This window comes from Oncorhynchus kisutch, linkage group LG4 (genome assembly GCF_002021735.2).
Source record: "Oncorhynchus kisutch isolate 150728-3 linkage group LG4, Okis_V2, whole genome shotgun sequence".
Classification (NCBI taxonomy): Eukaryota; Metazoa; Chordata; class Actinopteri; order Salmoniformes; family Salmonidae; genus Oncorhynchus; species Oncorhynchus kisutch.
Genome location: NC_034177.2, coordinates 54,254,301 through 54,281,315, shown reverse-complemented (window position 1 = coordinate 54,281,315; position 27,015 = coordinate 54,254,301). Strand labels below are relative to the sequence as shown.

Here is a 27,015-nt window from a genome sequence, read left to right as displayed (position 1 = left end):
CACTGCCCTTTCCCATCTGGACAAAAATAACACCTATGTGAGAATGCTATTCATTGACTAGAGCTCAGCATTCTAAACCATAGTACACTCAAAGCTCATCATTAAGCTAAGGATCCTGGGACTAAACACCTCCATCTGCAACTGGATCCTGGACTTCCACCCCAGGTGGTGAGGGTAGGTAGCAACACATATGTTCACCCATGACTGCATGGCCAGGCACGACTCCAACACCATCATTAAGTTTGCAGACGACACAACAGTGGTAGGCCAGATCACCGACAATGACGAGACAGTCTTCAGGGAGGAGGTCAGAGACCTGGCCGGGTGGTGCCAGAACAAAAAACTATCCCTCAACGTAACCAAGACTAAGGAGATGATTGTGGACTACAGGAAAAGGAGGACCGAGCACGCACCCATTCTCATTGACGGGGCAGTAATGGAGCAGGTTGAGAGCTTAAGGTTCCTTTGTGTCCACATGACCAATAAACTAGAATGGTCCAAACACACCAAGACAGTCGTGAAGAGGGCAAAACCTATTCCCCCTCAGGAGACTGAAAAGATTTGCCATGGGTCCTCAGATACTCAAAAGGTTCTACAGCTGCACCATCGAGAGCATAGTTGTATCACTGCCTGGTATGGCAACTGCTCAGCCTTCAACCGCAAGTCACTACAGAGGGTAGTGCGAACGGTCCAGTACATCACTGGGGCCAAGCTTCCTGCCATCCAGGACCTCTATACCAGGCGGTGTCAGAGGAAGGCCCTAAAAATTGTAAAAATACTCGAGCCACCCTAGTCACTGTTCTCTCTGCTGTTCTGTTCTCTCCGGGACCGGAGCACCAAGTCTAGGTTCAAGAGGCTTCTAAATAGCTTCTACCCCCAAGCCATAAGACTCCTGATCAAATGGCTACCCAGACTATTTGCTTTGCCCCCCCCCCCCACCCCACAGACACACAACCTCTCCTGCTCTTTTACACCGCTGCTACTCTCTGTTGTTATCATCTATGCATAGTCACTTTAATAACTCTACCTTCATGTACATATTACCTCAACTAACCGGTGCCCCTGCACATTGACTCTGTACCGGTACCCCCCCTGTATTTGGTCTCACTATTGTTATTTTACTGCTGCTCTTTAATTACTTGTTACTTTTATTTCTTATTCATATCTGTTTTTTTTCTTCTGCATTGTTGGTTAGAGGCTCGTAGGTAAGCTGTATTCAGGCGCAAGTGACTAATAAAATTTGATTTGAAACAAACGAAGTCAAACTTTTCCCTGAAAGCGACACGAACACCATCCCCTACAGATCCAGTGAGGGTACATTACTCCAGTTGAGTAATAGATCCACTCACACTCCCAGAATGGACTGAAGATTATGCCGATCTAATATGCCCACCCTCTCTCACTTCTACCCCATCAGTAAGTGATATCTCCTCCCTCTCAACTCTCCTCTATAGATAGACCGATAGACAGCCGCACCAATGTGTCTGAGGAAACACCGTACACCTGGCGACCTGGTTAGCGCGCACTGCGCCCGGTACAGGAGTTGCTAGTGCGCGATGAGACAAGGATATCCCTGCCTATTATGGAGGAGGATGGAAAAGACATGCATAAAAACATCAGCAACAGATACAAACACCATCGCCTGCCCATCAACCAATTTCTTATGTTGCTTTATTGTGAATTTTTCTGATTTATTCAATGTGATGTTTTTATGGATCCCTCAAACAGCCAGAGCTGTTGCTAAGTGACCTATCCTGGTTACACAAAGACAAATTGAATAGACCATAATACTCCAGAGTCTTGGGGTGCCCAAGATAGTCCATACTACTTACATGTCCTCTGGAGTCCAGTGGAGCAGCACCTTTACCTTCCCAGAGCCCTCTTTCCTCCTGGCTATCACCTGGTGAATGGAGAAGATGAGTCAGGAATGCTGTAATATTCATTAGATGATTAAAGTAATACCAAAACACAACACTGGTGGAGCAAAATGTTGACTGAGATAAATGACATTCAGCAGAGCTGGGGCACAGTGGAGAAGATGAGCAAAGACAGACGGAAGTCGAAAGTCTTTAATAGTTTGATAGGGATGAATGAGTGAAGTGAAGACATAACAGTTATATTTTGGAATGGAATCTCTTCTACATTCCCCTTTCTGTGATGTACAGTACAGTAAGAAGCACATGGTATTCCACAATCCAGACAGACAGAAGTTTCTGGCCGTACTCACCCCTAAGGATTAAGAGGGTGTGAACAAAGGCCAGTGATCTAAACATTTGAAATTCATGCTGTAACACTACAACATTTTGAAAAAGTCAAGGGGTGTGAATTCTTTCTGAAGACACTTTAGATGGACAAGATGGTGCAAATAGACATAGTCGCCTGTTTCCTGGCTCCTAACCAACTTTGCAGTATTTTTTTATTTTGCTACATAGTGGTGGGTCACATATTGCACAGCTGAATGCAGATATTTACTTAAAAAGTAGCAACAGATATTATAATGTATATAAAAACTTCAAATAAATAGTTTTAATGGTATACAAAAAACATCCTGTGGCTATTTCCAAATACCCTGGTGTACGGTATACTACCCAAGCATATTACCAACCAGACACCACAACTTGGCACAAGCCCATGCCATGGAAGACAGGTGTTTGACGAGGGCCCACGAGGAGGACATTTTAAAATGTCACATTCAAACAGGAACCAGGGTCACCCTTCCTACCATTGGGTTACAAGAGCTGGAATGTGCTTCATTGTATGAAGGGGCCATAAAGGCCACCATAGACCATCTCTCATCTGTTACACCCCCCCCTTCCTTCATGACCTTGCTCCCTGGAAAGTGCACAAGAAAATATGCAGAGTCAAATATTAATATTCTATGACATTCTATGACCGTCAATCATGTTCCATTCACCCCGTTTAATGTAACTTTGATAGGTTGAAGTTATTAAAACTCGTTTTTCAACCACTCCACAAATTTCTTGTTAACAAACTATAGTTTTGGCAAGTCGGTTAGAACATCTACTTTGCTCATGACAAGTAATTTTTCCAACAATTGTTTACAGACAGAATATTTCACTTATAATTCACTGTATCACAATTCCAGTGGGTCAGAAGTTTACATACACTAAGTTGACTGTGCCTTTAAACATATTTAAAAATTCCAGAAAATTATGCCATGGCTTTAGAAGCTTCTGATAGGCTAATTGACATCATTTGAGTCAATTGGAGGTGTACCTGTGGATGTATTTCAAGGCCTACCTTCAAACGCTGTTTGCTTGACATCATGGGGAAATCAAAATAAATCAGCCAAGACCTCAGAAAAAAAATGTAGACCAATAGAGTGTACAAACAATGCGCAACTATAAACACCATGGGACCACGCAGCCGTCATACTGCTCAGGAAGGAGACGTGTTCGGTCTCCTAGAGATGAACGTACTTTGGTGGGAAAAGTGCAATTAAATTCCAGAACAACAGCAAAGGACCCTGTGAAGATGCTGGAGGAAACAGGTACAAAAGTATCTATATCCACAGTAAAACGAGTCCTAAATCGATCGATATAACCCGAAAGGCCCTCAGCAAGGAAGAAGCCACTGCAAAGCACTAAATAAACTTCAGTTAGTGCTAAATACGGCTGCTAGAATCCTGACTAGAACCAAAAAATTTGATCATATTACTCCAGTGCTAGCCTCTCTACACTGGCTTCCTGTCAAAGCAAGGGCTGATTTCAAGGTTTTACTGCTAACCTACAAAGCATTACATGGGCTTGCTCCTACCTATCTCTCTGATTTGGTCCTGCCGTACATACCTACACGTACGCTACGGTCACAAGACGCAGGCCTCCTAATTGTCCCTAGAATTTCTAAGAAAACAGCTGGAGGCAGGGCTTTCTCCTATAGAGCTCCATTTTTATGGAACGGTCTGCCTACCCATGTCAGAGACGCAAACTCGGTCTCAACCTTTAAGTCTTTACTGAAGACTCATCTCTTCAGTGGGTCATATGATTGAGTGTAGTCTGGCCCAGGAGTGGGAAGGTGAACGGAAAGGCTCTGGAGCAACGAACCGCCCTTGCTGTCTCTGCCTGGCCTGTTCCCCTCTTTCCACCGGGATTCTCTGCCTCTAACCCTATTACAGGGGCTGAGTCACTGGCTTGCTGGGGCTCTCTCATGCCATCCCTGGAGGGGGTGCGTCACCTGAGTGGGTTGATTCACTGTTGTGGTCATCCTGTCTGGGTTGGCGCCCCCCCCTTGGGTTGTGCCGTGGCAGAGATCTTTGTGGGCTATACTCAGCCTTGTCTCAGGATGGTAAGTTGGTGGTTGAAGATATCCCTCTAGTGGTGTGGGGGCTGTGCTTTGGCAAAGTGGGTGGGGTTATATCCTTCCTGTTTGGCCCTGTCCGGGGGTGTCCTCGGATGGGGCCACAGTGTCTCCTGACCCCTCCTGTCTCAGCCTCCAGTATTTATGCTGCAGTAGTTTATGTGTCGGGGGGCTGGGGTCAGTTTGTTATATCTGGAGTACTTCTCCTGTCCTATTCGGTGTCCTGTGTGAATCTAAGTGTGCGTTCTCTAATTCTCTCCTTCTCTCTTTCTTTCTCTCTCTCGGAGGACCTGAGCCCTAGGACCATGCCCCAGGACTACCTGACATGATGACTCCTTGCTGTCCCCAGTCCACCTGGCCATGCTGCTGCTCCAGTTTCAACTTCCACCTGACTGTGCTGCTGCTCTAGTTTCAACTGTTCTGCCTTATTATTATTCGACCATGCTGGTCATTTATGAACATTTGAACATCTTGGCCATGTTCTGTTATAATCTCCACCCGGCACAGCCAGAAGAGGACTGGCCACCCCACATAGCCTGGTTCCTCTCTAGGTTTCTTCCTAGGTATTGGCCTTTCTAGGGAGTTTTTCCTAGCCACCGTGCTTCTACACCTGCATTGCTTGCTGTTTGGGGTTTTAGGCTGGGTTTCTGTACAGCACTTTGAGATATCAGCTGATGTACGAAGGGCTATATAAATAAATTTGATTTGATTTGCTCCAAAACCACCATAAAAAAGCCAGACTATGGTTTGCAACTGCACATGGGGACAAAGATTGTACTTTTTGGAGAAACATCCTCTGGTCTGATGAAACAAAAATAGAACTGTTTGGCCATAATGACCATCGTTATATTTGTAGGAAAAAGGGGGAGGCTTGCAAGCCGAAGAACACCATCCCAACCGTGAAGCACGGGGAGGGCAGCATCATGTTATGGGGGTGCTTTGCTGCAGGAGGGATTGGTGCACTTCACAAAATAGATGGCATCATGAGGCAGGAAGATTATGTGGATATATTGAAGCAACATCTCAAGACATATGTCAGGAAGTTGAAGCTTGGTCGCAAATGGGTCTTCCAAATGGACAATGACCCCAAGCATACTTCCAAAGTTGTGGCAAAATGGCTAAAGGACAACAAAGTCAAGGTATTGGAGTGGCTATCACAAAGCCCTGACCAAAATCCTATAGAACTTTTGTGGGCAGAACTGAAAAAGCGTGTGGGAGCAAGGAGGTCTACAAACCTGACTCAGTTACACCAGCTGTCAGGAGGAATGGGATAAAATTCCCCCAACTTATTGTGGGAAGGTTGTGGAAGGCTACCCGAAATGTTTGACCCAAGTAAAAAAAATGTAAAGGCAATGCTACCAAATACTAATTGAGTGTATGTAAAGTTCTGACCGACTGGGAATGTAATAAAATAAATAAAAGCTGAAATAAATAATTCTCTACAATTATTCTGACATTTCACATTCTTAAAATAAAGTGTTGATCCTAACTGACCTAAGACAGGGAATTTGAGTTTAAATGTATTTGGCTCAGGTGTATGTAAACTTCTGACTTCAACTGTATATGATACTCCCTGTACCCATCATGAGGTTGCTACAACCTAGCCTATGAATGAAAGTTTAGAACATAGCACGTGCACAGGTCAAAATAATTTTGAATAATCAAGTTGAGACAGTGACACATTCAATACTGCCCTGCACACTCTTACCTGCATCTAGCTAATCATTAGTCCAAAAGTTACAAATGAGAGTTTCTATTAGACAAATTCAGGAATGTTTATCCCAGTTTCATTCCGTTTGCTTCAGTTTAAGAAACAGAATCGGCGCAATGAATACACCCGATCACACACAAACACAGTTCACTTTCATACCAGACACATACTAAAAGTTTATTGTATATATGCCGCGTTCAAACAACTGGGAACATCACGCAAAGCTCCTGAGTTTACTACTCGCCAATGTCCAGTCTCTTGAAAACAAGGTAGACGAAATCCGAGCAAGGGTTGCCTTCCAGAGGGATAGAGATTGTAACGTTCTTTGTTTCACGGGAACGTGGCTCACTCGAGACAAGCTATCGGAGTCGGTACAGCCACCTGGTTTCTTTACACAATCGCGCCGACAGAAACAAACATCTCTCTGGTAAGAAGGAGGGCGGGGGGGGGTATGCCTTATGATTAACGAGACATGGTGTGATCATAACAACATACAGAAACTCAAGTCCCTTTGCTCACCTGACCTAGAATTCCTTACAATCAAATGTCGACCGCATTATCTACCAAGAGAATTCTCTTCGATTATAATCACAGCTGTATATATCCCACCCAAGCAGACATCGATGGTCCTGAATGAACTTCCTTGGACTCTATGTAAACTGAAAACCACATATCCTGAGGCTGCATTCATTGTAGCTGGGGATTTTAACAAGGATAATCTAAAAACAAGCAGTGCCTCTCCAACCTTAGGAGGCTGAAGAAATTTGGCTTGTCATCTAAAACACTCAAACTTTTACAGACGCACAATCGAGAGCATCCTGTCGGGCTGTATCACCGCCTGGTACAGCAATTTCACTACCCTCAACCGCAAGGCACTCCAGAGGGTAGTGGGTCTGCACAACGAATCACCGGGGGCAAACTACCTGCTCTCCAGGACACCTAGGACACCTACACCACCTGATGTCACAGGAAAGCCAAAATGATAATCAAGGACAACAACCACCTGAGCCACTGCCGCTATCATCCAGAAGGCGAGGTCAGTACAGGTGCATCAAAGCTGGGACCGAGAGACTGAAAAACTGCTACTATCGCAAGGCCATCAGACTGTTTAAACAGCCTTCACTAACATTGAGTGGCTGCTGCCAACATACTGACTCATCTCTAGCCACTTTAATAATAAAAAATGTATGTAATAAATGTATCACTAGCCACTTTAAACTATGTCACTTTATATAATGTTAACATACCCTACCCATCTCATATGTATAAACTGTACTCTATACCATCTATCCATATATATATATATATATATATATATTTGTATGTACATATTGTTATTCATTCCTTTACACTTGTGTGTATAAGGTAGATTACTTGTTAGATATTACTGCATGGTCGGAAATAGAAGCACAAGCACTTCACTACACTCGCATTAACATCTGCTAACCATGTGTATGTGACAAATCAAATTTGATTTGATTTAATGCGAGTGTACGAAATGCTTGTGCTTCTAGTTCCGACCATGCAGTAATATCTAACAAGTAATCTAACAATTTCACAACAACTACCTTATACACACACAAGTTATCCACATTGTGGAGACAAGTAATTGGTTTCCCATTGACCACACCATCCCTTCACATGGTTTACAAGCCTGACCTCTCCCCTCCCTGGGCCCCAGGTGACTGAGCCCCAGCTGAGGGAAGAAGTGCAACTGCCAACACCAGTCTGAAGGGATACATTCTAATAACAAGTATATCACATAAGCATATTATGCAGCTAAGACATCTTAATTATCTATGTTACACAACTAATTCTGATGCTTCCGCCACAGGAGTAAGGACAGTGGATTTACCATTATGTTTGGTTTGTAAATAACACTTTGGGATTGCTGATTAAGATGTAGGATAGTGAATGCTAACGAAATGTACACTTTCTTTTCCAGTAGAAGGGGTTTCATTATCTCTCTTTGAAATGTTTCCTGAGGCTATGGTCTTGGAAGAGGGGTTAGTCAAACAAATGTTAGGCATGAAAGTATCCGGATTCAGTGGTAAAAAGGAGTTACCAAATTAAATAAGGCCTGGCCATTTTTGTTTGTTTTTGTTATATGGTTTACCACCCACACACACACACACACACACACACACACACACACACACACACACACACACACACACACACACACACACACACACACACACACACACACGCGTTATGAATATGCGTTACTGGTGTTAATGCTGTGGGATTTATTTCAGATGGGGTCTTTTCAATTGAGTTTTAAATTTGGTATGCAGAAGGATGGAAATGTTTTGAAAGGTATTTAAATGTTTTCAGAAGGTCAGGGAAAGAAAAGGGAGAGGAAATATTTTAATAGGTGTCGAATGCCCTCTATCCTGACATTCTGAGGCCTGATCATTCTCACTAGAAATGATCGAATACAGGTGGAATTTAATTATTAAATGAATGAGTAACACCAGTCTCTATTCAAATTGTACCATTCATTTATTTGAACTAGGGAAGCTCCAGAAACCTTATCTCTAAGTGTCCTCCGACAGAGAGGTTGTTTGTTAGAGAACTGGATGACAGCTTGGGTCAACCATGAAATGTTTTGTTTTCTTTGGTTTTACGATGCCATCAGCATTTTAATGTTAAATCGCATCGATACATAGATATGGCTGGTTGATACGGTACAATTAATTGCATACAAGGCTCAAAGTCTGTGTTTTGCGATAACACCCAAGGATGAAGACGAAGGAGAAGGCATAGAGACCAGCATAACATGGGCATAGAACATATCGTATGGCCATTTCCCCCCCCCTAAAAATCTCTTTCCTTTTCAATATGTTTTTAGGTTTCGTGGAACATAAGAGTGATTATTGTTCCAGAGGAGGGACTGATGTATATTGACTAATATATTGACTAATTGACTTGAGAATGTTGAGGAGTGGAGGTCTGCTTCGGGAAAGACGTATTCCTGGTCGTAAGTTGACATCACTTTTATTTCCAATTATTTCCAATAGTTCTTCCCAGCTGTATGTAATAACACTTGAGATTTTCTGGGCTAACAATGTAAGAAATAAGGTAAACAAGATGCTGTATTTTATTTACAGTAGTGATGGACAGCTGGTGGGTTTTTAAAAACAGGTTTTCAAACACTTGTAGCCCGATTAGCAGGACAATAGACTTTTTATGGCTACTGTAGGTGTGAACATCCCCCTACCGGCAATGTATTCGATGCTTAAGTACTCTGAAGTGTTACATTTCTAACTCAAAACAGCAGTAAAGTATTTCTTCATCAACATCTTTATGCTTTTGTTAATAAAATAATGATAAAAATACTCTTTCAAAATGCTGATGTTTATTTAGCTATGGATTCATAATGAATCACTATGAGAATAAATATCTCTGAATTACAGAAATATTGGAACAAAGTTTTTTTTCCTTTTTTTTCTTAGGGGTGGATCAGCTTCATATTGCGGAAAGAATGCTGCTTCCATCAATGTAATTGTCTGCATATAATATTGGAACAAAGTTGTCAAATGAAGATAAACTAATTGTTGCTTACTGGAAAATATTATTTCAAACACAAGGTCACGTTGTATAGCGCCATTATGGCTATTAGCAGGGCTATATTTTGGCCTTTATGGGTTCGGCGCACAATTGGCCCAGCATTTCTCTCCCTCTTTAAACAGAAATAAATGTTTTGGCCTTTACACATTTTATTTGGGCCTTTCTTCAGATTACAATCTCTCTCTATTGTTTTTTGAAAGCAAAATAACCTCCAAAATATCGTTATATATTATCAGGTTGATGACACATAAAGCTAAGTGACTCACTCATTCATGGCTTTGGATCAAAATAAATAAGTACCAACAATCTTTCTGATAGTTTTAATAAATAAATGTTTTGTTTACCCTGACCTGGACACCATGAACATTATTATAATAGTCATTTGAAGAATCCAAGATGGCGTAGCAGTCAGACGTCTTTGTCCTGTTGTGTCCCTTGTATATATCTTTTTTTTTTTTTTTTGCTAAACCTCAACATCTAAATTACTTCCCTGCAAACCACCTCACCCAATGTAGTGTGGATCTTCTTTTTTTTCTGAAGTATTTATATTTACTTCGGATCTGGAATCCCTCAACTGAAGCTAGCCAGCTAACTACCAGCTATCAGTCAGCAAACCATTGCCAGCGGTCATCAGCTAACCTTCAGCTCGGAAAGCTCTCGCCAGTTTGAACAACGTGGCTCTAACCAGAGCATAACGGACCTATTATTTTTATCCCCGGATTCCTACCGCAAACTGAACATTTTCATCTGGATCTTCACAACTAGCTAACGGCAATCCCGGATGACTACTCCTGGCTAGCGTTTCCATCCCAGAGCAAGCACCAATTAGCTTGAAGCTAGCCCAGCCAGGGCTCCTGTGCTACCACCGAAGCATACTCCTGGGCTACAATATCCGGACCCCTTCTACAGCCGGTACGTGGCATGGAACCCCGCAGATCCCCTACGACTGGAATAGCGACATAATCTGCCCGAGGACTCCAACAGGCCCCTCAGGCGCGACGCCCGCTGAAGGCCCATTATGCTAACCAGCTGCTAGCTACCTAGAGCTACTTGGAACCCTACTAATTCCACGACTGGTCTATCGAAGTCACCGCACGAAGAGGCAAAAACAGAACAACACCCATCCCCCAAAGGTTAACTTTCTAGTCCCTGCTATCTGCTAGCCTGCCGGCCCCGGCCCGCTAACTGCTAGCCTGCCGGCCCCGGCCCGCTAACTGCTAGCCTGCCGGCCCCGGCCCGCTAACTGCTAGCCTGCCGGCCCCGGCCCGCTAACTGCTAGCCTGCCGGCCCCGGCCCGCTAACTGCTAGCCTGCCGGCCCCGGCCCGCTAACTGCTAGCCTGCCGGCCCCGGCCCGCTAACTGCTAGCCTGCCGGCCCCGGCCCGCTAACTGCTAGCCTGCCGGCCCCGGCCCGCTAACTGCTAGCCTGCCGGCCCCGGCCCGCTAACTGCTAGCCTGCCGGCCCCGGCCCGCTAACTGCTAGCCTGCCGGCCCCGGCCAGCTAACTGCTAGCTTGCCGGCCCCGGCCCGCTAACTGCTAGCTTGCCGGCCCCGGCCCGCTAACTGCTAGCTTGCCGGCCCCGGCCCGCTAACTGCTAGCTTGCCGGCCCCGGCCCGCTAACTGCTAGCTTGCCGGCCCCGGCCCGCTAACTGCTAGCTTGCCGGCCCCGGCCCGCTAACTGCTAGCTTGCCGGCCCCGGCCCGCTAACTGCTAGCTTGCCGGCCCCGGCCCGCTAACTGCTAGCTTGCCTGCCCCGGCCTGCTAACTGCTAGCTTGCCTGCCCGGTCTGTAACTGCTAGCCCCTGCTAACAGCTTGCTTGCTAACCCGGCTTGGTAACTGCTAGCTTTTTTAGCCCCGGCCTACTAACAGTTTGCTTGTTAGCATCGGCCTGCTAACAGTCTGAATCGCCGTGTCCCCAGCCAGCCCAACCACTCATATGTTCACTTGTTTATGCATGCCTCTCTCTAATATCAATAGGCCTCATCCATTACTGTCTTATTTCACTTTAGAGCCTCTAGCCCTGCTCAATATGCCTTAACCAACCATGTTGTTCCACCTCCAACATGTGCAATGACATCACCTGGTTTAAACGTCTCTAGAGACTATATCTCTCTCATCATTACTCAATGCCTAGGTTTACCTCCAATGTACTGACATCCTACCGTACCTTTGTCTGTACACTATGCCTTGAATCTATGCTATCGTGCCCAGAAACCTGCTCCTTTTACTCTCTGTTCCGAACGTGCTAGACGGCCAGTTTGTGTAGCCTTTAGCCGTACCCATATCCTACTTCTTCTCTGTTCCTCTGGTGATGTGGAGGTTAATCCAGGTCCTGCAGTGCCAATTTCCACTCCCACCCCCCAAGTGCTCTCATTTGTTGACTTCTGTAAACGTAAAAGCCTTGGTTTCATGCATGTTAACATTAGAAGCCTACTCCCTAAGTTTGTTTTACTCACTGCTTTAGCACACTCTGCCAACCCAGATGTCTTAGCCATGTCTGAATTCTGGCTTAGGAAAACCACCAAAAACCGTGAAATCTCCATCGCTAACTATAACTTTTTCCGCAAAGATAGAACTGTCAAAGGGGGTGGTGTTGCAATCTACTGCAAAGATAGATAGTAATACAGAACTCTGCAGGCCTAGTCTGTACCCAAACAATTTGAGCTTCTACTTCTAAAAATTCACCTTTCTGGAAACAAGTCTCTCACTTTTGCCGCTTGCCGTTTATAAACCTTCCTCTGCCCCCAGCTGTGCCCTCGATACCATATGTGAATTGATTGCCCCCCATCTATCTTCTGAGTTTGTGCTACTAGGTGACCTAAACTGGGACATGCTTTTAACACCCCGCCCATCCTACAATCTAAGCTTGATGCCCTAAATCTCACACAAATGATCAATGAACCTACCAGGTACAACCCCAAAATCAGTAACCACGGGCACCCTCATAGATGTGATCCTAACTAACTCGCCCTCCAAATACACCTCTGCTGTTTTCAATCAAGATCTCAGCGATCACTGCCTCATTGCCTGCGACCAAACGACCACCCCTCATCACTGTCAAACACTCCCTGAAACACTTCTGGGAGCAGGCCTTTCTAATTGACCTGGCCGGGGTATCCTGGAATGACATTGACCTCATCCCGTCAGTAGATGATGCCTTCTTTAAAAGTGCCTTCCTCACCATCTTAAATAAGCATGCACCTCTCAAAAAATGTAGAACCAGGAATAGATATAGTCCTTGGTTCACTCCAGACCTGTCTGCCCTTGACCAGCACAAAAACATCCTGTGGCGTTCTGCATTAGCATCGAATAGCCCCCGTGATATGCACCTTTTCAGGGAAGTTAGGAACAAATATACACAGGCAGTTAGAAAAGCTAAGGCAAGCTTTTTCAAACAGAAATTTGCATCCTGTAGTACTAACTCAAAAAGGTTCTGGGACACTAAAGTCCATGGAGAATAAGAGCACCTCCTCCCAGCTGCCCACTGCTCTGAGGCTAGGAAACACTGTCACCACCGATAAATCCACTATAATTGAGAATGTCAACAAGTATTTTTCTACGGCTGGCCATGCTTTCCACATGGCTACGGCTACCCCAACCCTGGTCAACTGCCCGGCACCCTCCACAGCACCCCGCCAAAAGCCCCCACCATTTCTCCTTTACCCAAATCCAGATACCTGATGTTCTGAAAGAGCTGCAAAATCTGGACCCGTACAAATCAGCCGGGCTAGACAATATGGACCCCCTCTTTCTAAAATTATCTGCCCAAATTGTTGCAACCCCTATTACTAGCCTGTTCAACCTGTCTTTCGTATCGTCTGAGATTCCCAAAGATTGGAAAGCTGCTGCGGTCATCCCCCTCTTCAAAGGAGGTGACACTCTAGACCCAAACTGCTACAGACCTATATCAAATCAAATTCAAATCAAATGTATTTTTTTTATATCTATCCTGCTCTGCCTTTCTAAGGTTTTCAAGGGCCAAGTTAACAAACAGATTACTGACCATTTCGAATCCCACCATACCTTCTCCGCTATGCAATCTGGTTTCATGGGTGCACCTCAGCCATGCTCAAGGTTCTAAACATCATAACCGCCAACAATAAGAGACATTACTGTGCAGCCGTATTCATCGACCTGGCCAAGGCTTTCGACTCCGTCAATCACAACATTCTTATTGGCAGACTCGACAGCCTTGGTTTCTCAAACAATTGCCTCGCCTGGTGTACCAACTACTAGACTGCAAACTCTCCTTCCAGACTCACATTAAGCACCAAAATTAAATCTAGAATTGGCTTTCTATATCGCAACATACTTGTTCTCGCTTCATACTTGTCGCCAAACCCACTGGCTACAGGTTATCTACAAGTCTCTGCTAGGTAAAGCCCTGCCTTATCTCAGCTCACTGGTCACCATAGCAGCACCCACTCATAGCACGCGCTTCAGCAGGTATATCTCACTGGTCACCCCCAAAGCCAATTCTTCCTTTGGTCGTCTTTCCTTCCAGTTCTCTGCTGCCCATGACTGGAACGAATTGCAAAAATCTCTGAAGCTGGAGACTCATATCTCCCTCAGTAGCTTTAAGCACCAGCTGTCAGAGCAGCTTACTGCACCTGTACATAGCCCACCTGTAAACAGCCCATCTACCTACCTCATCCCCATACTGGTATTTATTTATTTATTTTGCTCCTTTGCACCCCAGTATCTCTACCTGCACATTCATCTTCTGCCGATCTAACATTCCAGTGTTTAATTGCTATATTGTAATTACTTTGCCACCATAGCCTATTTATTTCCTTAACTTACCTCATTTGCACTCACTGTATATAGACTTTTTATTTTATTTTCTTCAGCCTTGGTTTCTCAAACAATTGCCTCGCCTGGTTTACCAACTACTAGACTGCAAACTCTCCTTCCAGACTCACATTAAGCACCAAAATTAAATCTAGAATTGGCTTTCTATATCGCAACATACTTGTTCTCGCTTCATACTTGTCGCCAAACCCACTGGCTACAGGTTATCTACAAGTCTCTGCTAGGTAAAGCCCTGCCTTATCTCAGCTCACTGGTCACCATAGCAGCACCCACTCATAGCACGCGCTTCAGCAGGTATATCTCACTGGTCACCCCCAAAGCCAATTCTTCCTTTGGTCGTCTTTCCTTCCAGTTCTCTGCTGCCCATGACTGGAACGAATTGCAAAAATCTCTGAAGCTGGAGACTCATATCTCCCTCAGTAGCTTTAAGCACCAGCTGTCAGAGCAGCTTACAGATCACTGCACCTGTACATAGCCCACCTGTAAACAGCCCATCTACCTACCTCATCCCCATACTGGTATTTATTTATTTATTTTGCTCCTTTGCACCCCAGTATCTCTACCTGCACATTCATCTTCTGCCGATCTACCATTTCAGTGTTTAATTGCTATATTGTAATTACTTTGCCACCATAGCCTATTTATTTCCTTAACTTACCTCATTTGCACTCACTGTATATAGACTTTTTATTTTATTTTCTTCTACTGTATTATTGACTGTATGTTCTGTTTATTTTTCCTGTGTAACTCTGTGTTGTTGTATGTGTCGAATTGCTACGCTTTATCTTGGCCAGGTCGCAGTTGCAAATGAGAACTTGTTCTACCTGGTTAAATAAAGGTGAAATCAAAAATTTTAAATAAAATTTGCCTTCACAGAATATACATTAGTGCAACACATTCAGCAGAAAATAGCTTAATTTTCATCAGATGACAACAGAAGTGCTATGATATTTATTTTGAAAATGCATAAATGTGATCCCTGGGTACGAGTACACCTACTATTTTCTATTTCTATTTGTAAAATGTCGTACTTTTTTAGTAAGCATTTCACAGTAAAGTCTACACCTGCACATTTGAGTACTGTAATGAGAGCATTACAAGAATTTCGCTACACCCGCAATAACATCTGCTAAACTTGTGTATGTGACAAATAGAATTTGATTTGAGTGTGAGAGTATGTGCAGGCAAACTCACTGATGCATGGGTGCCCTGTGATACTGCCCAGTGACAAGTGCCATTCCTCTGCAAACTAGGAATCAGTCAGCTACTGGTGAGCGATAAAATAGCACAGCTGATTGTGATACCCTTTACTTTCCTCTGCTTTTAAGGAAGAGACCAACCAACCTACAACCATTTTAATGAAGGGGACAAACTGCCCTCTGGTGATGCTCTACGATATTACAGACAGTCATTCACAAAACTCAGTCCACCATTCATATTCACACTGACAATCACTATTCAATATGCATCTATTAATACATAGATACATCTATTATTAACCAATCGCCACACAAGAGGAGAAAGCCTTAGTCAGCAAAACAGAAACAACCTTATCTGGTCATTTAAAAAAATAAGGAAATCAAAGAAGTGCCTAGGTTAGGTCGGTCCACTCCTAAACTGCATCCCAAATGGAACCCTTTACCCTATATAGTACACTATTTTTTAACATAGCCCTATGGGCCCTGGTCAAAAGTAGTGCACTATGTAGGGAATAGGGTGCCATTTGGAATGTAACCCTTGTCCCCCGGAGGCAGTAAAGTGCTAATGCAGTTATAACTCATTCATAATATATTACTTACCAACAAGCATCAAATAACAAAACAGACCCATTGTCTCTCTGTGTACCCAGCTAGGAATTCAAAAAGTATTGAATCAATCCTAGGGGCATTCACAAGGTTCACTGCAAGTGCATTGAGAACATCTTCAGTGAGAACAGAGACAATTTTGTAAAATGTTGGTCTCTGACATCCCCTAGGGCTAAAGTGAAAAAGACTGATCCAAAAACAGCACAGACGGACTTAAGAACACTTTCAGGATGAGAGAATCTCTAACTCTGAATCCCAAATCAACCATTAAACCATAACGCCCAGACACTTGTGTAGATTTCCGAGGATTGGATATGTCTAAGTAATATGGTGGTAGCTCCATCTTGCCCTTGATAGTCCAAGTGGAATTGTTGCCATTTTACAGATTCCTATCCAATCCTCTCAGATCTACACCAGTGCCTAGGGGGTAAGGACTAGGAGGTTCATTCGGGGTTATGTACCATGCCTTATGGCCAGGCATTGTGCCTTGTGGCCAGGCCTGGTGTAGCAGGATCCCAAGGGTTAATAGACTAAACGTGCTGTTGAAGACCACATTGTGTCCATTGCCGGTGCTCCGTGTGTGTGTGTGTGCGTGTCTGTATGCCCTTTACGGACTAACCGTGCTGTGGAACACCACACTGTGTCCATTGCCTGTGCTCTCCATGTGTGTGGCCAGGTTAAGGCAGATAGCCCGGTGTCTGATGGCGTCCATGGTTTGGGCATCGAAGAAGTCATGGGGCCTCGCTGGTGGGAGAGGAGACACTGGGATGAGAGCAGAGAGAGTCTGGGATGAGAGGTGAGGAGACACTATGTAGACAGCAGTGAGACCAGGCCAGCACCAACACTACCGTCTCCTCACGAAGATGATTACTATGAAACAGTGTGAAATAGGACAACTTGCTGAATGGAATTGCTGCTTTTTTACTGTATTACTACTATGAGCTGAACATATTATTCTAGAGAGCAGGGATATCGTTGAGAGAGAATGTGTTGGCTGACTGGCTGAAAATTAATCAAGGGCATTTTCATGCCAAAAGATATTTAGAAAAGTGTTGTCTGTCCTACTCTCACATTTCTCTCTCTCCTGACAAAGAGCCAGACACCATCCAAACTTCCTCCCAAGTGCTGTCCCGAGTGAGAAGTAATATTTTGACCCATCTTGACTTTATACGGCCCTTTATCAATCTTTCTTAGAAGTCTAGACGAGCTCAAAAATTCAAGCTGAAGGAGGTGCCTGAAGTAACAAACCATTCCAACCCCTGTCTGTCTGGAAACGTGTCTGTCTGTCTGGAAACGTGTCTGTCTGTCTGGAAACGTGTCTGTCTGTCTGGAAACCTGTCTGTCTGTCTGGAAACCTGTCTGTCTGTCTGGAAACCTGTCTGTCTGTCTGGAAACCTGTCTGTCTGTCTGGAAACCTGTCTGTCTGTCTGGAAACCTGTCTGTCTGTCTGGAAACCTGTCTGGAAACCTGTCTGGAAACCTGTCTGGAAACCTGTCTGGAAACCTGTCTGGAAACCTGTCTGGAAACCTGTCTGGAAACCTGTCTGGAAACCTGTCTGGAAACCCGTCTGGAAACCCGTCTGGAAACCCGTCTGGAAACCCGTCTGGAAACCCGTCTGTCTGTCTGGAAACCTGTCTGTCATACAGTGCCTTCAGAAAGTATTCATATCCCTTGACTTACTCCACATTTAATTTAGTTGTTTCAGCCGGAATTCAAAATGGATTAAAAATAATGATAAATCTCACCCATCTACATACAGAAATTTGCTTCCTGCAACACTAACTCAAAAAAGTTCTGGGACACTGTAAAGTCCATGGAGAATAAGAACACCTCCTCCCAGCTGCCCACTGCACTGAAGATAGGAAACACTGTCACCACTGATAAATCCACCATAATTGAGAATTTCAATAAGCATTTTTCTACGGCTGGCCATGCTTTCCACCTGGCTACTCCTACCCCGGACAACAGCACTGCACCCCCAACAGCAACTCGCCCAAGCCTTCCCCATTTCTCCTTCTCCCAAATCCATTCAGCTGATGTTCTGAAAGAGCTGCAAAATCTGGACCCCTACAAATCAGCCGGGCTAGACAATCTGGACCCTTTCTTTCTAAAATTATCTGCCGAAATTGTTGCCACCCCTATTACTAGCCTGTTCAACCTCTCTTTCGTGTCGTCTGAGATTCCCAAAGATTGGAAAGCAGCTGCAGTCATCCCCCTCTTCAAAGGGGGGGACACTCTTGACCCAAACTGCTACAGACCTATATCTATCCTACCGTGCCTTTCTAAGGTCTTCGAAAGCCAAGTCAACAAACAGATTACCGACCATTTCGAATCTCACCATACCTTCTCTGCTATGCAATCTGGTTTCAGAGCTGGTCATGGGTGCACCTCAGCCACGCTCAAGGTCCTAAACGATATCTTAACCGCCATCGATAAGAAACATTACTGTGCAGCCGTATTCATTGATCTGGCCAAGGCTTTCGACTCTGTCAATCACCATATCCTCATCGGCAGACTCGACAGCCTTGGTTTCTCAAATGATTGCCTCGCCTGGTTCACCAACTACTTCTCTGATAGAGTTCAGTGTGTCAAATCGGAGGGTCTGCTGTCCGGACCTCTGGCAGTCTCTATGGGGGTGCCACAGGGTTCAATTCTTGGACCGACTCTCTTCTCTGTATACATCAATGAGGTCGCTCTTGCTGCTGGTGAGTCCCTGATCCACCTCTACGCAGACGACACCATTCTGTATACTTCCGGCCCTTCTCTGGACACTGTGTTAACAACCCTCCAGGCAAGCTTCAATGCCATACAACTCTCCTTCCGTGGCCTCCAATTGCTCTTGAATGCAAGTAAAACTAAATGCATGCTCTTCAACCGATCGCTGCCTGCACCTACCCGCCTGTCCAACATCACTACTCTGGACGGCTCTGACTTAGAATACGTGGACAACTACAAATACTTAGGTGTCTGGTTAGACTGTAAACTCTCCTTCCAGACCCATATCAAACATCTCCAATCCAAAGTTAAATCTAGAATTGGCTTCCTATTTCGCAACAAAGCATCCTTCACTCATGCTGCCAAACATACCCTTGTAAAACTGACCATCCTACCAATCCTCGACTTTGGCGATGTCATTTACAAAATAGCCTCCAATACCCTACTCAACAAATTGGATGCAGTCTATCACAGTGCAATCCGTTTCATCACCAAAGCCCCATATACTACCCACCATTGCGACCTGTACGCTCTCGTTGGCTGGCCCTCGCTTCATACTCGTCGCCAAACCCACTGGCTCCATGTCATCTACAAGACACTGCTAGGTAAAGTCCCCCCTTATCTCAGCTCGCTGGTCACCATAGCATCTCCCACCTGTAGCACACGCTCCAGCAGGTATATCTCTCTAGTCACCCCCAAAACCAATTCTTTCTTTGGCCGCCTCTCCTTCCAGTTCTCTGCTGCCAATGACTGGAACGAACTACAAAAATCTCTGAAACTGGAAACACTTATCTCCCTCACTAGCTTTAAGCATCAACTGTCAGAGCAGCTCACAGATTACTGCACCTGTACATAGCCCACCTATAATTTAGCCCAAACAACTACCTCTTTCCCAACTGTATTTAATTTTAATTTATTTTGCTCCTTTGCACCCCATTATTTTTTTATTTCTACTTTGCACATTCTTCCATTGCAAAACTACCATTCCAGTATTTTACTTGCTATATTGTATTTACTTTGCCATCTTGGCCTTTTTTGCCTTTACCTCCCTTCTCACCTCATTTGCTCACATTGTATATAGACTTGTTTATACTGCATTATTGACTGTATGTTTGTTTTTACTCCATGTGTAACTCTGTGTCGTTTTATCTGTCGAACTGCTTTGCTTTATCTTGGCCAGGTCGCAATTGTAAATGAGAACTTGTTCTCAACTTGCCTACCTGGTTAAATAAAGGTAAAATAAATAAAAAAATAAAAAAATACCCTAGAATGACAACATGACAAATAATATTTAAAAAAATATTTGCTAATTTATACAGAAATATTTAATTTACATAATTATTCCCACCCCTGAATCAATATTTTTGTAGAAGCACCATTACAGCTTTGAGTCGTCTTTGGTATGTCTATCAGATTTTCTTTCATTTTTCCTTGCAGAATTTCTCAAACTCTGATAAGTTTGATGGGGAGTGATGGAGAACAGCAATCTTCAAGTATTTCACAGATTCCCAATGGGACTTAAGTCTGGGCATTGGCTGGGCCACTCAAGGACTTTCAAATTATTTTTCTGAAGCCATTTCAGCATTGCTTTGGCTGTATGCTTGGCGTCATTGTCCTGATGGAATGTAAATCTTCACCCCAGTCTAAGGTTGATTGCACTGTGAAGCAGGTTCCATCCAGGATTTACCTGTATTTGGCTCCATTCATTGTTCCCTCTATCCTTACCAGTCTCCCAGTCCCTGCCACTGAAAAGCATCTCCACAGCATGATGCTGCCACCCCCATGCTTCACGGTAGAGATGGTGTTAAACTGGTGATGAGCTGTGCCTGGTTCTCTCTAGATGTAGCGCATTGCACTCAGGTAAAATACTTACATTTTTGCCCCATCAGACCACAGTATATTTTGCCATATGATCCGAGTCTTTCACGTGCCTATTGCAAACATGCATTTTTCTTAGGTGTGGCTTCTCTCTGGCCACACTCCCATAAAGCCCAGATTGGTGAAGTGCTGTCGAGACTGATTTCCTTCTGGCAGGTTCTCCCATCTTAGTCAAGGAACTCTGTAGTTCTGTCAGAGTGGTCATTGAGACATTGGGTTCTTGGTCACCTCCCTGACCAAGGTCCTTCTTGCCCGGTTGCTCAGTTCTGTCAGACGGCAACCTCTACACAGAGTCTGGGTAGGTTCATATTTGTTCCATTTCCCAATGATGGAGACCACTGTGCTCTTGGAAACTTTCAACACTCTAGAAATTGTTTAGACCCTTCCCCAGATACAGTGGGGCAAAAAAGTATTTAGTCAGCCACCAATTGTGCAAGTTCTCCCACTTAAAAATATGAGAGAGGCCTGTAATTTTCATCATAGGTACACTTCAACTATGACAGACAAAATTAGAAAAAAAATCCAGAAAAACACATTGTAGGATTTTTTATGAATTCATTTGCAAATTATGGTGGAAAATAAGTCTTTGGTCACCTCCAAACAAGCAAGATTTCTGGCTCTCACAGACCTTCTTTAAGAGGATTCTCTGTCCTCCACTCGTTGCCTGTATTAATGGCACCTGTTTGAACTTGTTATCAGTATAAAAGACACCTGTCCACAACCTCAAACAGTCACACTCCAAACTCCACTATGGCCAAGACCAAAGAGCTGTCAATGGACACCAGAAACAAAATTGTAGACCTGCACCAGGCTGTGAAGACTGAATCTGCAATAGGCAAGCAGCTTGGTTTGAAGAAATCAACTGTGGGAGCAATTATTAGGAAATGGAAGACATACAAGACCACTGATAATCTCCCTCGATCTGGGGCTCCACGCAAGATCTCACCCCATGGGGTCAAAATGATCACAAAAATCCCAGAACCACACGGGGGGCCCTAGTGAATGACCTGCAGAGAGCTGGGACCAAAGTAACAAAGCCTTTGGTCTGCCAGGGACTCAAATCCTACAGTGCCAGACCTGTCCCCCTGTTTAAGCCAGTACATGTCCAGGCCCGTCTGAAGTTTCGAGAGAGAGAGAGCATTTGGATGATCCAGAAGAAGATTGGGAGAATGTCATATGGTCAGATGAAACCAAAATATAACTTTTTGGTAAAAACTCAACTCGTCATGTTTGGAGGACAAAGAATGCCGAGTTGCTTCCAAAGAACACCATACCTACTGTGAAGAATGGGGGTGGAAACATCATGCTTTGGGGCTGTTTTTCTGCAAAGGGACCAGAACGACTGATCCATGTAAAGGAAAGAATGAATGGGGCCATGTATCGTGAGATTTTGAGTGAAAACCTCCTTCCATCAGCAAGGGCATTGAATATGAAACGTGGCTGGGTCTTTCAGCATGACAATGATCCCAAACACACCACCCGGGCAACGAAAGAGTGGCTTCGTAAGAAGCATTTCAAGGTCCTGGAGTGGCCTAGCCAGTCTCCAGATCTCAACCCCATAGAAAATCTTTGGAGGGAGTTGAAAGTCCATGTTGCCCAGCAACAGCCCCAAAACATCACTGCTCTAGAGGAGATCTGCGTGGAGGAATGGGCCAAAATACCAGCAACAGTGTGTGAAAACCTTACAGAAAATGTTTGACCTCTGTCATTGCCAACAAAGGGTATATAACAAAGTATTGAGATAAACTTTTGTTATTGACCAAATACTTATTTTCCACCATAATTTGCAAATAAATTCATTAAATATCCTACAATGTGATTTTCTGGATTTTTTTCCTAATTTTGTCTGTCATAGTTGAAGTGTACCTATGATGAAAATTACAGGGATCACGGATCTTTTTAAGTGGGGGAACTTGCACAATTGGTGTCTGACTAAATACTTTTTTGCCACACTGTATATGACTCATCACAATTATATCTCAGGTCTAAGAACAGTTCCTTGGACTGTAATGGTATAGTTTCTGCTCTGACATGTACTGTCAATTGTGGGACTGTCACACCGATCGGTTTCACCTGCCTTTGTGATTGTCTCCACCCCCCTCCAGGTGTAGCCCATCTTCCCCTGTGTATTTATACCTGTGTTCTGTATTTGTCTGTTGCTAGTTCGTCTTGTTTGTTCAAATCAACCAGCCTTTTGTGCCTCTCTTTCCAGTCTCTCTTTTCTTGCCCTCCTGGTTTTGACCCTTGCCTGTCCTGAATCTGAGCCCACCAGCCTGACCACTCTGCCTAACCCTGACCCTGCTTGCTGTCTGGTACTCTTGCCCCACCTCTGGTTTACTTACCACTGCCTGCCTTGACCTGTCAATCGCCTGCCCCTGTTGAAACATGGTTCGACGTGGTCTGCACGTCGAACCATGGTCTTTGGCTAACCTGTACCCACACACATTGACTCTGTACCGGTACCTCATGTATATAGCCTCATTACTAACCTGTACCCCCACACATTGACTCGGTACCAGTACCCCATGTATATAGCCTCATTACTAACCTGTACCCCAACACATTGACTCAGTACCGGTACCTCATGTATATAGCCTCATTACTAACCTGTACCCCCACACATTGACTCGGTACCGGTACTCCATGTATATAGCCTCATTACTAACCTGTACCCCCACACATTGACTCGGTACCGGTACTCCATGTATATAGCCTCATTACTAACCTGTACCCCCACACATTGACTCGGTACCGGTACTCCATGTATATAGCCTCATTACTAACCTGTACCCCCACACATTGACTCGGTACCGGTACTCCATGTATATAGCCTCATTACTAACCTGTACCCCCACACATTGACTCGGTACCGGTACTCCATGTATATAGCCTCATTACTAACCTGTACCCCCACACATTGACTCGGTACCGGTACTCCATGTATATAGCCTCGTTATTGTTATTTTATTGTTACTGTTTTATATTTTTTCTTAAAACCTGCTTTGTTGGTTAAGGGCATGTCAGTAAACATTTCACAGTAAGTTTTAGACCTGTTGTATTTGGCGCATTTGAATCCATTTTGAATTCAGGCTGTAACAACAACATGTGGAATAAATTAAGGGGTATGAATGCCTTCTGAAGGCACTTTATGTGTGTATGTGCAGTCCAATTCTAACCTCTCTTCCCAGAGGACTAAAAGCAGGCTAAAACATCTCTTTTAGAGTGACACACACACAGAAACCACTTGCACACACAGCAACTACTCACACACACTAATAAATAAATAAGTCCACTGCTATTCCTTAATAAAGTTTACCATGTATTCTCCTTCAATAAAAATAGATCAAATATAAAGTAGGCTATAACTAGTTATAGAAAATGCACATGAAGGCATATAGTAGTAAACATTTTCCAGAACACAAACACACACTGTAGTGGGTACATACGTAGGGAGCGCCTGCGTTTGTTCATCAGGATTCGTTTCTTTCTCTTATTAAGCCCAGCCTTAGAGGGTGACTCCTCCTTCATTCTGCCCTGACTGGACAGCTTAGAGGAGCTCTGCTGGCTGAAGTGGGTGGGAACATGGCGTGCTAGCCCCCCCTGGGACGCGAAACTGGCATTGCAGCCCCCGACCACACACTACAGTGGGAGAGAGAGGAAGAGAGCGAGAGTAAGGGTCAGTGACAAGCAGGTCACCATTCAGTAAACAACCTGACCACCATCTGGTAACAATGCTACAATTTCTGCAGGGATCGCATGCATATACAAAAAAATATATGCACTCACTGTACTCTGGATAAAAGTGTCTGCCTAGTGGAATATATTATTAAATTACCTTGAAGGGTTTGTCTCCGCTGTGTGTCAGCATGTGTCTCTGGAGCCAGCTCTGACTGGTGGAAGGGGTGTTGTACACCTTACAGCCCTTCCACAGACACACAAACACCTGGAGGAAGAGTTTGAGAAAGTGAGAAAGAGAGAGCGAGATGGCATGAGCAAGAGAGTTGAGAGAGAGGAGACAGAGAAGAGAGACAGAGATAGAAAAGAGAGGGAGAAAGAGTTGGATATGGTGGCGAGATAAAGATCAGACAAGCAAAAACTATTTTAGAAGAAGTCGCTTCTCCAGACAGCTGTTTGCGGGCTAACAGGTGGGTCTAAAGAGGAATACAGAGAGGGAGAGTGATCCCACAGAGACACACAAAGCTTAAACACTTGTAGCCTACAGAACAGCCTGTATTACCCTGGTTCTACCCACCCCTCCTCTTTGTCCATCGACATGCATGCCCCTGATGTGTTCAGCCAGGTCAGGGCTGCAGGTGAAGCAGAGGCCACACTGGTCCCAACAACAGGTATAGCCAACCGCCTGGCCCTTGGTAGTGGAGTGGCACTGGGCGGCACTGCCCTGTCCATTCATCATGGCTGGGGTGGAACGCCCGCTGGATACCGTGCTCTCCATGTCCATTAGGGTACTGCTGACACTGAGAGAGAGCAAGAGAATGAGAAAAATAGTGATTGAGAGGTTAAAGAGATGTTACAATTAACCACTGTAGCAAACTGACCAGAGCAAAACAGTCCAGCAGTTCTGGTCTCCATCTCTATATTATCTCTGTCTTTAGACTGTGATCCACTACTAAAAATTAAGAGTGCAAAAGAAGTAGACATCTGTATTCTGTGTGTAAAGATTGACAGTAAGGGTGGAGCATTGTTTCTAATGGAACAGATTGCCTGTGTGTGTGTGTGTGTGTGGGTGTGTACTCAAAGCTGTACATGCACCTGCTGCAGCGGCTGATTTGACACACATGCCATTTCTGGGGGTCTTAGACATGCATTATGGTCAGGGCATAACATGAACACCCTCCACCCACCAAATGCGGCTAAATGTAGGTATTGTCTGTTAAGAACCTTTATTTCACAAACTGGACTGGTGGTCAATTTTTAGGGCTCTACAGTGCGAGCATTACAATCATAAAAATAAAATAGAGTAAAAAGTAAAGTATGAGTTATGATCAAGTATGAGCACATGTGCAATATGTGATTTATAGCAGAAAAATATAAAAATACTGCATATCTACTGTTTTGTTTCATACCTGCTAATCACACAAAGAAATATTTATCATGCCTGGCTGGGGAGCAGTGCGCACTGAGTTAAGTGCTGATACTGATAGATACATTTTTAGAGGTGCATTGCACAGGCCTAAAAGTTAGTCTAAATGACTTGAAATTCTTCAAAGTAAGACTTTGTCCTCATGTTTCTTGGTTATTTACAATGTTTTGTTCACAAGCTCGGTTGTTTCTCAATGTTAGTTTGAGTCTGATGCTTCAACTGATAACAAATTACAGCTACTACTCGTTAGAGCCAAAATCTCACTCACACACACACACACACACACACACACACACACACACACACACACACACACACACAATAGGACTGCCCAGTAACCCACGGTAATCTCCCGCCCTTAAAGGGGAAGCTGAACATTTGTGACTCGTTTCAGGACCCAAGGCATATGTCGCCTGTCACTACTCCACAGGAGAGCCATTTGAATGTAAAAAAAAAGCGTGTTTTTTAAAAACTTTCATGTGCCTTAATAACAAACTTGTATGCTATCTGTAAATACAAATATTTTTTATTTATTACGAGCCTAGTTGGTTTAGCCACAGAAAAAGTCAGCATCCTTCCCGTGGTAAGTTTAATATAACAAAGAACATGGAATAATACAACATAGGAGTAGCATCTTGACATGAAACAATACTTCCTGGGAAAAGAACCTAAGGGAGTGCCAGATAAAGGGGAGGCAATTAGTAATGTAATGGAATCCAGGTTGTGCCTCATGATGAAGCGCAGGTGCGCATAATGATTGATGCCAGGTGAGCGTAATGATTGTTTCCAGGACAGGTGGTTAGTAAACCTGCGACGTCGAACACCGGAGGGGAGGAGCAGGAGTAGATGTGACAGATATCGCATAGTAGATCTGCTCTCGACTTTCTGGAGGACCCCGTTTTGAAATCAGTGGAGTTAGAGTATGATAGCTAAGGAGATGGATTACATCTTCAAACTAAGGGCAACCATGGCATCCGTGACAGAGAGGTAGAAGCGCCCATCCATGTATACGGGGGTATGATAGTGTAGCTAGCTACATTTTCAGATATTTCACATTTCTAATTGTGTCAGAAAGTTGTTTTCATTTCAAGTTAAAGCATAC

At 44.2% G+C, this 27,015-nt stretch overlaps 1 protein-coding gene across 4 annotated transcripts in view; it reads right to left on the bottom strand.

Moving 5' to 3' along the window:
• Positions 1-27,015, bottom strand: part of LOC109889701 (zinc finger protein aebp2) — a 58,270-nt gene that overhangs the window by 10,571 nt on the left and 20,684 nt on the right. Inside the window, exons 2-6 of one of the 4 annotated variants that reach the window (XM_031823240.1) lie at positions 25,050-25,287; positions 24,648-24,755; positions 24,259-24,451; positions 16,839-16,963; positions 1,833-1,900 (exon numbers count right to left, since the gene is read on the bottom strand). In XM_031823240.1, coding sequence (XP_031679100.1) covers positions 1,833-1,900; positions 16,839-16,963; positions 24,259-24,451; positions 24,648-24,755; positions 25,050-25,287 — 732 coding nt within the window. Of the gene's footprint in view, positions 1-1,832; positions 1,901-16,838; positions 16,982-24,258; positions 24,452-24,647; positions 24,756-25,049; positions 25,288-27,015 lie in introns of all 4 variants that reach the window. The other 3 variants (XM_020481321.2, XM_031823239.1, XM_020481322.2) reach the window with 3 other exon arrangements.